The sequence below is a fragment of the Ooceraea biroi genome, chromosome 8 (assembly GCF_003672135.1).
Source record: "Ooceraea biroi isolate clonal line C1 chromosome 8, Obir_v5.4, whole genome shotgun sequence".
NCBI lineage: Eukaryota > Metazoa > Arthropoda > Insecta > Hymenoptera > Formicidae > Ooceraea > Ooceraea biroi.
Genome location: NC_039513.1, coordinates 2,273,771 through 2,286,613, shown reverse-complemented (window position 1 = coordinate 2,286,613; position 12,843 = coordinate 2,273,771). Strand labels below are relative to the sequence as shown.

The 12,843-nt window shown below is 45.9% G+C and overlaps 1 protein-coding gene across 1 annotated transcript; it reads left to right on the top strand.

The window, feature by feature from the left end:
- Window positions 1-3,611: 3,611 nt before the first annotated feature.
- On the top strand, window positions 3,612-6,445 carry LOC113562468. The gene has a single exon (XM_026972048.1). It carries the CDS (start codon window positions 3,725-3,727, stop codon window positions 6,443-6,445), a length of 2,721 nt encoding a protein of 906 aa, XP_026827849.1. The 5' UTR covers window positions 3,612-3,724.
- The last annotated feature ends 6,398 nt before the right edge of the window (window positions 6,446-12,843 follow it).

Below are 12,843 nucleotides of genomic sequence, written 5' to 3'. Positions count from 1 at the left end.
AACGTGTATTATTCGAGCCACGTGTTCGTCGGGAAACATAACCTCTCCTCGGGCGAATAACGCTCATTTCTCGAGCGGACACTCGCTCACTACGACCGAATTCCCCGAGGAAATGGAGTTTGTTTAATAAATTTACCGAAGTAGCGTAAGCTAACCAACTGTATGCATATTTCTTTTACCTTACCCCTCTCCCCCTATACCCTACGACAAATCGAAGAGCGAACATCGCTTCTTGGGGCATGCACCGCCCTTCCTGCCCCGGTCAGCTTAACAGGACTTACTTATCCCGGAAGCGGGCGCAATAACGTGTGATGTGCCGCTTCATAACGCGTAGATTTAGCCTCTCCCGACCTCCTCCTCCCATACTGGATCATCAATTGCGGACCACCGCCACTTCGTGTATGAAGTATTCGGCCTACTTCCATCCAGAGTCTAGAAACTTGTTCTGTCGGAACTGCTATACCAACGCCATTTCCACTTCAGAGAAATTGAGTTGCGAGCTAATACAGAAGCACGATTTAGTGGTAGGATTCACACGATACATTCCTACGTGCCACGATTGCAGAAGTAACCTTGCGTCTTACTCTCCGGTGCTAAGCTGCGATACCTGTGCACTCGAATATTCGGCACTGCTCAGTTTGTTACAGGCAGCCGGTGAAAGTATTCTTGATTTCCCCGACCCGACCGTGGTGCGGGTACAGGGCGACGAAATAAGCACTCTAGCTCTTGCACCTGGCGATAACTAGACCCGTTTCCCTCTACGAAATTACTCCGATCGCGGTATCCCCGGGAAGAATTCTCGGATTCGTTAATACCCGAAAACAGCGATCCAGCCCCGTGTCATTGCCCGAGTTAATCAACAACCGCGGCCGACCGGGACGTAACATAATTTGGTGACAGCGGTGGGATACGAGAAAATTTCGTAATGGAAACGCGTTCTAAAACACCCAAGATGTTAACGGAAGCGGAAATAGAGGAGCTTCAGGCTCAGGTACGTAAGAAGGAAATACAGTTACGGGAACAATCCTCCGCTCTAGAGGAACAAAAACGCGAATTTCTCAACCTAAAAGAATCCACTGAACGCGATTTGAAAAACATCCAACTAGGGCTTCAAAAAAAGGAAGCCGAGTTGGAAAGACGAGGGTTGACATTAGACGAGCAACCCAACCCAACGAACGACACGGACTCTATCGACGACGCACTCCGCGAGAATGCCGAACTGAGACAAGAATTAGCGCGATTACGTGCAGCCGTAATACCTGAACCTACACCCCTATCCCAAATACCTTCTCATGCGAACACCATGCGATACTTTACTACACCAAATGCGCAGGCATCGCAAGAATCCTCCTTCGACTCCCCGACACCGCGAGTACACTTCCGCGAGATCCTAGAAGCAGTACCGCATTTCGATGGTTATAACATTACGGTGACACAGTTCATTCGAGCATGCCGTCGCGCTCGCGAGACCGTACCCGCATCCTCCGAAATCAGCCTCACGCGTATGCTAGTAAACAAACTACGCGGACGCGCTTATTCCGCTGTGGATGGAGTTCCTTGTAACACAGTAACGCAGCTTGCTGACTTGTTGAACCGCGTATTCGGAAAAAGGAAAACTGTACGCCAGTACCACGGAGACCTATCTTACATTTACTGGAAACCTAGCGAACACATTCTTGACTACATCGACCGTGTAAAAGACCTCCATTCCTGCATACTCGACGCGGAACGACATGAGTATGGAAGTTTAACAAGGACTAAGGCCACCGAAATCGGTGCCGAGGTAGCCGAAGCCTTCTGCAAAGGGTGCCGCCGGATTTTCGCATGCAGTTGTCCGACGGGCATTACAGGCAACCCCTCGAAGCATACTCTCGCGCAATCGATTTAGCTAAGCAAAGAGAGTTAGACAAGGAAAGATTCGAACCACGACGTAACGATAGACCAACGGAAGAATACCGCGCACGTACCAACATTCAACCTATAACATACACAAACCAAACACGTGAACACCGCGGTAACAGAAACCCTTCGCCACAAAGGCTCGCCAGATATGGACACCGCCAGGAAGGTCCCGTCATAAACAAATATCGGGACGGCCCTACCATAAACAGATACCGGGAAGCCCCTATCGCCAATAAACATCGAGAAGACCAACCGTGCAGGGACCATACACGTGCAACCCCAGAGAAAAAATGGTGCCGTTATTGTAAAAACGTTGGACACGAGATAGAGGAATGCCGGAAGCGGCAATATAACAATTCACAACGCGAATCGGGAAACGCATCTCGCCCCTCGGGTCAGAAGGACGAAGCCCGAGCGGGACATCGAGAGAACCTCACCGTCCGATCCGAATCACCGAATCCGAGCCGATGGAGAGATCAGAGTCGCCGTGCTAAATCCAACGGACTTTATATACGCTCCTACCATTTTCATTAAGGCAGAGGGGCTCATGGATGAAACATCCTTCATGATCGACACCGGCGCCGCGCCGAATCTCGTAAAGAAACGTAATCTCCACCCCGAGGTCAAGATTGATTCAAAAGCATACGTTCACCTTAGCGGTATATGCGATGACAGAATCAAATCGCTCGGGTCCGTGACAGTCAAATTCATGGGCAGGAAATCAAATTACAAGTAGTAGAGGATATATTTCCGATCACGCAAGAAGGAATCCTAGGATCTGACTTTTTGCGCGACGCGGTAAATCTAGATTATAAAAAGCGGATCTTACAGTGGCAGGGGATACACATCCCTTTCATCATAAACGAAACGGTAACGATCCCAGCCAGATCGCGTACTGTCTTCCCGCTTAGAATCAAGAACTCCGAAGTTCAACAGGTTACCTCCCTCGAATTCAAATCAGCGACCACGTTTACTTAGGTGACGCTCTGGTCACGAACCGTAATGGACAAGCACACGTTTGCGTCATTAATACGGACGGAGAAAGCTGCGACATTCTTTTACCAGACGTCGAAATACAAGAGATCGACTCAGTCTCCTTATCGCCCCCGTCGCAAACCTTCAACTTCCTGAGACAGGAAGCGGAAAACAAACAAACGAACCGCTGCCTTCACCGCCTCTAAACCAAAGGCCCCGAGTCCCCTCGGTAAATACGGGCCGAGTAATAAAGCGATAAAACGAATCCTGACCGTGGGACCTCGGGGCTTGCAAAACAAAATACACGCGGTACCGACAAGGAAAATAGCCGCAATAAACGGTCTCAGAACCCGGACGAGGACGCGCGTATCAATAGGATAAAAGAACTCCTCCGACTTGACCATCTGAACGAAGAGGAACGAAAACATGTATTGGATCTAATCTCGGAATACCCCGACATTTTTCGAATCCCCGAAGATAAACTCGGTCATACGAACGTCACTGCTCACAAAATCCCAACAACCAACAACATCCCGATACATACCAAACAGTACCGGTTCCCGCCAATTCACAAGGAAGAAATAGACAAACAAATCCAAGAACTCCTAGACAATGACATAATAAAACCATCTACCTCTCCATATAACTCCCCCGTATGGATTGTGCCCAAGAAACCCGACTCGAAGGGTAATAAACGTTGGCGCATGTCATTGATTACCGTGCCTTAAACGAAAAAACAGTGGGCGACAACTTTCCATTACCTAACATCACAGAAATCCTCGACCAGCTAGGAAGCGCCAAATACTTCAGCGTTTTCGACCTAGCCTCAGGATTTCACCAAATACTGATGCATGAGTCCGACGCGCACAAAACGGCTTTTTCAACACCATACGGCCACTACGAATTTAAGCGAATGCCCTTTGGGCTCAAAAATGCGCCGGCGACGTTTCAAAGGCTCATGAATCTAGTACTGGAGGGCCTACAGGGTATCGAAGCATTCGTTTACCTGGACGATATTGTCATTTACTCCTGTTCGTTACAGGAACATTTTGTAAAATTCCGTAAACTAGCAGATAAGTTAAGAAGCGCAGGGTTGCAACTACAACCCGACAAGTGCGAATTCCTTCGCAGAGAGGTTACATACCTCGGACATGTAATTGGTGAGTCAGGAGTAAAACCGGACCCGAAAAAGATAGAGGCCGTGCAGAACTTTCCGAGACCATGCAATGCGAAAAATGTCAAACAATTCTTGGGCCTAGCGGGTTATTACCGTCGTTTCATTCCTAACTTTTCAAAAATAGCTAAACCGCTCACGAACCTCCTGAAAAAGGATATCGCATTTGTCTGGGAATCGGCGCAAGACAACGCATTTGTGCAATTGCGAGACGCTCTTTGTCGGGAACCCATCCTACAGTACCCTGACTTCACGAAACCTTTTGTCGTCACCACCGATGCATCGGGGGTAGCTATAGGCGGAATATTGAGTCAAGGAGCAATAGGAAAGGACTTACCGATAGCTTACACTTCGCGTCTATTGAATACAGCCGAACAAAACTATTCTACAATCGAAAAGGAACTGCTCGCTATTGTTTACAGCGTCAATTACTTTAGACCTTATGTATATGGCCGTAAGTTCACTCTGGTAACCGATCATAGGCCGCTAGTCTGGCTGCATTCCGTTAAAGACCCTACTTCAAGGCTCGTTCGATGGCGGTTGAAACTCGCCGAGTACGAGTATGAAGTTGTTTATAAAGCTGGAAGGATAAACGCTAACGCAGATGCTCTCTCTAGGAACCCGACCACCCAAAAGGTTCTCCCCCTCTCCGTATCCGAGAACTCCGATAATTCACTATTCCATGCCCCTTCTCCTCCAACGTTCCAGACCGACGAGACGCAGGAACAACCCGAAACCGAACCGACAGTAATAGGAACCGAAATCGTTTCCTCCGGCGAGGAAACCGACAGCGACAGCGAAAGTGAGGGAGACGGCCCAATCTTTGATCCCATCGACGTACCTTTTCAACCAAATAGAGCCAGACTCATCGAAGTCCGAGATAACCTAACCACCAGAAAAGATAATATTGTAATCTTCATAACTCAGCAAGGATCACCGTGCGACAGGGGCGCGCGTAAATTGAAGGAAACCAATAAACTACCCGAGATAAAGGACGGAACGTTAGGACGAGCAAAAGTAACGAAAATCGGAGGCAAATACCTAATCGCATTGGTCATCAAAGATCGCGTATCAGCTATAACCCAGGTAGAAACCATAAAAGAGGCTCTACATTCGCTGTTAGACGTAACGATGGAATTAAATTTACAAACTGTCTCCATTTCTAAGGGGGATATTGAATCTGTGCCATGGAAAACGTTGCATAAACATCTAAAGAACGTGTTCTGCGACTCGCCTACCAGAATTATTGTTTGCTCGAATCAAATCACAGAGCCAGCCGACTCAGATAAAGCGCGCATCATCGCAGAAAATCACTCGACCGCGATAGGAGGACATAAAGGAGTGACAAAAACGTATAATCGAATTAAATATAAATACTTTTGGCCTCGCCTGAAGAGAGACGTACAGGAATTCATCCGGGACTGTAGAGACTGTCAACTAAAGAAACTGGTACGAGTAAAAACCCGTCAGCCCATGATATTGACGGACACCCCTGGTAACGCGTTCGATAAAATATCTATGGATATTATGGGTCCACTCCCGGTCACCAGGACAGGAAACAGTTACATCCTCACAATCCAGGATCTGCTCACTAAATACTCCCTTGCCATCCCCCTAAAACACGCAACTGCTGTTGATATAGCCGAAGCTTTCGTAAGCGAATTCGTATGCATCTATGGGGCCCCGCAAGCGCTCTTGACCGATCAAGGCACGAATTTCGTTAGTAGCCTCATGCGCAACATTGCGCGCAAGTTCCGGATTACTCAATACAAGACGACCGCGTACCGTCCGCAATCGAACGGGTCTATAGAACGGTCGCACCACGTTCTCTGGGAGTACCTAAAACAATTTACCAATAAGAATCACGAATGGGACGAACATTTGAAACTCGCTACGTTTTCCTATAATACAAGCGTGCACGAGGGTACTCAGTACACACCACACGAACTCGTGTTCGGAAAAATCGCACGCGCACCCTCCAGCGATGTACAACTAGAGAACGAACCAAATGTAGCGTACTCCGATTACCTCACAAGCCTCTTTGACAAACTTAGACATGCGCAAACAGCAGCCCGCGAAAATTTAATACAAGCTAAAATACGATCTAAGGAATACTATGATCGAAGGGCGAACCCTCGTGAATTCAAGGTGGGAGATAATGTCTACCTCCTGAAAGAACCGACGAAAGGGAAACTAGGGGACCAATATGTAGGTCCGTACCGAATCCGCGAAAAACTAGATAATCATAATGTTAAAATAGCGATAGATAAGATTAGGTCTAAAATTGTACACGAAGATAAGCTACGCGCCGCGAGGGGAACAAACCCCCACCACCCGGCTAATAAATATAGTTATAAGGCACGCCGCCAGCGCTCCAGCACCAGTCGTGGCTAGCAATCAACATGGACACCACCACCGCCATCTTCCTGGGACTCTGCACCTTCATGAGTGCACCTGCATGCGCTCTCGTAGGATACGATTGCGCCGGGGAGGGGTTGAATATAACCTCTCTCTCCCTCACGGACATAGGAGGCTGCAGCCTGGAGGAACTGGAGCCCAATACAGAAGAAGTCTATGTGCAACTACTCCAATTAAATGAGTTTGACCACACTCAGGCGATTCAATGCAAAATTGAAATCGACCGGACCATTTACTACTGCGGGATGCATTCCCACGTGTCGGTAGTACATAATGGAAGACGCGAGTACATCAGGGAAACATCTGCCAGCACCTGCAAGAAACTGATGGAAACGGGATCGATCTTCCTGGGAAACAACGCACTGTTCACGGGAATTAAACCGAACTCCACCACGTCTCATAGCATCACCTTCGCCGGAACAATCGGGACGGACGGGCGATGCACAGGCACACAATTCAGTGACCCATACGGAACCTGGGACAATGCTGTAGTTCAAGCAACGGTCAAGATAACCACCAGAAGCTTCCAGATCCCCATCAAACACTCTTCTAACGAAGTAGTCTTGCCATCGGGAGTTCGTTGCAAATCCTCAGACGGGGAGTGTCGCGACGCCGATGGAACGGAAACGTACTGGACGGTGGTACCCAGCGATAGCTGCCATTTTAACCATTACGACGCCTTGTACGAAGGAACGGCGTACAAATTAACAGCGAAGCCAGGGCGAGAGGAGACCCCAACCATATACACAGTAACAACCAAGGAGACAACGTTCGCTCTGGCCAGAACCACAGATTTCAATCTCTGTGGGTACCGGATCATCCAAACGGAGCATCCGAAATTATTCATCCTGGAAACCCAGAGGGGACGCACCTTCAAAACACGAGCTAAAGTGTCGGTCGATAACTTAGATATTTTCACGTACGTGAACTCAAAATTCATCTACGTAGAAAAACACTTGAAGACTCAACTTACCCAGCTGTATCGGGACATCATGGAACAGAAATGCGCCCTCGAGAAACAGATTCTCGAGAATGCGCTCTCCCTTTCCAGCATCGCACCCGACGAGATGGCATTCCGCATAATGAGGGCACCTGGATACACAGCCGTTACAGCCGGGGAGGTTATCTACATCATTAAATGTGTACCAGTGGAATGTCGAGTCCGCCAAACTGAACATTGTTACAACGAGCTGCCGGTAACACATACCAATGCCTCGTACTTTCTATCGCCAAGGTCAAGGATTCTCCTCAAGGGAGGAACGATGAAGGACTGTAACGAGCTGCTTCCTTCCATGTTCAGGATGCACGACTCATGGTACCGAATGATGCCACGTCCAGTGGAAGCACTCCCGCCGCCAACTATCAAACCCTTGACGAAACCAAAATGGAAATACGTAAGCCCGTCAACTCTAGCCACAAGCGGCATATACTCATCAGAGGACTTGGACCGGCTACGGAACCACATTATGTTCCCAGTCGAAAAACCATCGATGGTAAACACCTTGGTACAAGGAGCAATGGGACAATCGATCCCAGCAGGAAGCGTGTCCCTCTACAACATGCTAGATGAAAAATCCCTAGCAAAAATAGCGGAAAACACGGCAGGCCGCCTCTGGAAAGGTTTCATCACCTTCGGATCGGCCAGCGCAGGTGTACTCGCCATTCTCCTCATGATACGATTGGCAAAACTGGTGGTCGACTCCGTCATTCGCGGATACGCGCTTCACTCTATTTACGGGTGGAGCCTGCACCTCCTGGGAGCTATCTGGAGTTCCATCACTCACCTCCTCTTGTACCTAGGCGCACGGGGAGTTACCAAGGACGACGAAACGACGGACCCGGAGGCACCAAAGACGGAGATGCAACCGCTACGACAGAAAGAACAAAGCAGCAACCACGAACACAACAGCAAGGTGCTTGGTGAGGAAAAAACCATGATGACAAAAGACTATGGCGAACTTAACAAATATTTGCATAAGCTAGATGATAAGGATACTAAGAATATAGGAAATTAACCATGCGATGTCAATCCACCATAACATTTACGGAAAATGTTGGAACAGGAACGTCCAACATTTTCTTCTATGAGGGGAGGTGTCACGTCCACCGCTACCGCAGAATTAAAAATTTCCTTTTTACAATAACAATCTCCAGCGTTAGACTATATATAGTAATAATTGCGAGCGCTAGATCATAAGGAAAAACACTTGAACAAATCCCAACGCCATTGGCCAAGTATTTGCACTAGTTCGAAAATAGACCAATCAGAAGCTGTTACATATCACTAACACTATTGGACAAAACTTGGGAATTGGGCAAGTTCCTAGAGTAAGGTTTGGACAAGTTACTAAAATCCTAGTTCGGAACTAGACCCATCAGACGACGCTAGTTGTAACTAACGTCACCAGCCCTAGTTCCTAGTTACAACTCGGAACGCCACCCGACGGAAACTAGACAACACAAATCTCCGACTATATACTCGGAACATCCGCCGCGATCGCTCTCTTGTGCAGCAGCCGTCGTCGAGGTAACACCTCCAAACCTTCCTCACATCCCTTCGGGGTCTAGTGTTAGATTCTATTTTCATTATTAACCTCAAAGTTTTAGCGCGAATCAACCTACAACCAAGTTCCATTTATTCAACCATTATTATATCGACTACTATCATTACTATTATTTGTAACTAATAATTAAGCGTTTATAGATATCGCTACATTATCGTAGATTCTTTTATATTTTTCATAACGTATGTAAACTCGACTTCTCCTTTCGAGAGTATTCAATTATACATATTAATAATTGTAATCACTGTTTATTTAATTTTCTCATCCATTCTTCCCATTTCCTTCAGCGAACGTAGTAATAAATAAGTGTGCGCGTTTTAAAATACGAAGTTGTGGTGCGTATTACAAACGATCTACCACGAGAAGGACGACCACGAGGCAGCTAACCTCCAAATCCAGTAGACGCACGCTACGCTAGAGTTTTAACCTCCAAGACATGTGGCCAGCAACGGTGAGTACAACTTATATTTACATTTAAGCCCACTGCTATAGTGTTGCTTACGTAATTTAAACCATTAATTATTCACTTTGGTCGTGCCACCTTACTTATTATTCGAGCCACGTGTTGTCGTGAGATATAACCTCAACGTCTAACCTCAACGTGTATTATTCGAGCCACGTGTTCGTCGGGAAACATAACCTCTCCTCGGGCGAATAACGCTCATTTCTCGAGCGGACACTCGCTCACTACGACCGAATTCCCCGAGGAAATGGAGTTTGTTTAATAAATTTACCGAAGTAGCGTAAGCTAACCAACTGTATGCATATTTCTTTTACCTTACCCCTCTCCCCCCTATACCCTACGACAAATCGAAGAGCGAACATCGCTTCTTGGGGCATGCACCGCCCTTCCTGCCCCGGTCAGCTTAACAGGACTTACTTATCCCGGAAGCGGGCGCAATAACGTGTGATGTGCCGCTTCATAACGCGTAGATTTAGCCTCTCCCGACCTCCTCCTCCCATACTGGATCATCAATTGCGGACCACCGCCACTTCGTGTATGAAGTATTCGGCCTACTTCCATCCAGAGTCTAGAAACTTGTTCTGTCGGAACTGCTATACCAACGCCATTTCCACTTCAGAGAAATTGAGTTGCGAGCTAATACAGAAGCACGATTTAGTGGTAGGATTCACACGATACATTCCTACGTGCCACGATTGCAGAAGTAACCTTGCGTCTTACTCTCCGGTGCTAAGCTGCGATACCTGTGCACTCGAATATTCGGCACTGCTCAGTTTGTTACAGGCAGCCGGTGAAAGTATTCTTGATTTCCCCGACCCGACCGTGGTGCGGGTACAGGGCGACGAAATAAGCACTCTAGCTCTTGCACCTGGCGATAACTAGACCCGTTTCCCTCTACGAAATTACTCCGATCGCGGTATCCCCGGGAAGAATTCTCGGATTCGTTAATACCCGAAAACAGCGATCCAGCCCCGTGTCATTGCCCGAGTTAATCAACAACCGCGGCCGACCGGGACGTAACAAATGTATTCTTAAAATATTAAGTCAAAACTCGAACAATTGTGAAAGTTAGCGACCGTTATGTGACACAGACGCAAATAGCGAGGCAGGTAGCGCGTAGGACCCTTCTTTTCAAAACCATACTGGATCAGGTTAAATCGGTTTAAAAAGGTCTGTAAACATGATAAGATGTAAACAGGATAGTATAAAGGTGGGATCCCACGGCGCGTAGTTCGTCATTGCTCGTGGCTTGCTTAGGTTCGTCAATAAGCTCGTCTCACGAATTGGTAAGGTACGAACTACAACAAGCCGCATAGAACCCACGGCGCGATAGCTTGTCATAGTTCGTGGCTCGCACAGGTTGGTCTTCCGCTCATTAGTTCAAAATGGATAGTGAACGAGAAAAGATCGTGGTCTGTGCAGCAATGCATGTTATTTTAAGTAGAGAAATTTTTTGGAACTTTTTCGTTCGACCACTCCATAATGTATGCAATTGGTGACCGAATCTTCTAGACTAGAGCCTAGACGCAACGTATATGTTTTAACAAATGAATCTACGAATTGGGCGGTCCAACGGCGCGTAGTCGTGGCGGGCAGCTCGACAAGTCCTTTGACTCGCGACCTATTTACCGACTGTCGACGGGAAGGACGATCCACGAGCCACGCGCAATAGCGAGCAATGCTTATCCCACGGCGCGAGGCTCGAGAGAGCTCGTTGTAGTTCGCCTATATAAAACACAAGTCTCTTTCTCGCCTGAACTAGGATTATTTTATTAGAGCATGTACTTTTTTGTTATTGTAAAAAATATGGTCAATTTTTGTCGAAAACTCGATCTTTATTTTTCGGAACGCTAGTTTTTTAACTTCTAATTTTTCTTTTCGCTTTATTCTAGTTCATGCGATAGCCACATGTGTGAAGATTATATATCACTTTGAATTTTTTGTTTCAGACCACCTGGAGACGAGTTACGATGGTCGCCATGAAAAGAAGAATGTTCTGAGGCTGCTCGCGATAAATAATTTTACGGGCGCGTGGTTCAATAAATTTCTTCTAAAAAATTCATAAATGTAGTACAATGTTCATACAACAAGCCTATATAAATGAAATATCGATTAGGTTTAGTTTAAGAAAAAAAATTCCGGAAAAACCACCTATTTTGGAGCGCTGCAAGGGCAAATGTACCCTTAACAAAGACCCCACCAGACTGCTTAATAACAAAGTTAATGATTTAATTAAGTCATGGCTTAATCTGAACATTATCGACAAACAAACATATAGATGCTTACGTGTTACTAACGGCAACATTTCTCGTTGCTATGGCCTACCTAAAATCCACAAGCCAAATTGTCCTTTACGAATTATTGTTTCCGCTGTTGGTAGCCCTCTATATAATGTGGCTGTCTTCTTACATGAAATATTAACCGATTCCATTCCGAAACCGACATCTAATGTTAAGGATAGCTGAAGCTTTGTCGATGATGTTCGCAAATTGAAGATTGAGACAAATGAATCCATGATTTCTCTGGACGTGGTTTCCCTGTTCACAAATATACCGAAGGAGTTAGTTAAAAAAGGTATTGAGAAAAGATGGAGTTTGATTTCTAACAATACCAAGCTCAACAAAGATCAATTTTTATATGCAATCGATATTATTTTAGACTCTACTTTCTTTTCTTTCGATGGAAAATTTTATAGTCAGGTTTTTGACACCCCCATGGGGTCCCCCTTGTCACCGATCGTAGCTGATATCGTTATGGACGACTTGGAGACATTTTGTATTCAAACTCTTGACTTTAATGTTTAATTATATTTGAGACATGTAGACGACATATTTATGATTTTACCGACGGACCGGATTCAACGCACTCTCGACTGTTTTAATAGTTACCACCCACGCTTGAGATTTGTTACTGAAATTGAACTTAATAATTCCCTTAATTTTCTAGACACTACTGTCATTAGAGAAGACGAACGTTTAATTACTAATTGGTACCGTAAGCCAACATTCTCAGGTCGTTACGTTAACTATTTATCCTCGAATCCAGTTCTACACAAAATCAGTGTTGTTAATAGTTTAGTGAACAGAGCTATTTTGTTGGCCGACACTAGATTCCACGATGATAACATCGAGTTGGTCAAATTCATTTTACTTAACAACTGCTATCCGCTTAATTTTATAAACAAACACATAATGAATAGATTAAAGGTGATTAAACATAGGAACATGAAAGAGAATAACAATATTGTCATCGATGTTAATAATAAGAAGTATGGTTGGTTTGTGAAATTGCCATACATTAAGCGTCTTAGTAGTACCATCTATAATATTTTTAAACAACTTAATGTA

Excerpts from the sequence above, each read along its gene's own strand:
- LOC113562468 (XM_026972048.1), top strand. The coding sequence starts at position 3,725 with ATGCATGAGTCCGACGCGCACAAAACGGCTTTTTCAACACCATACGGC.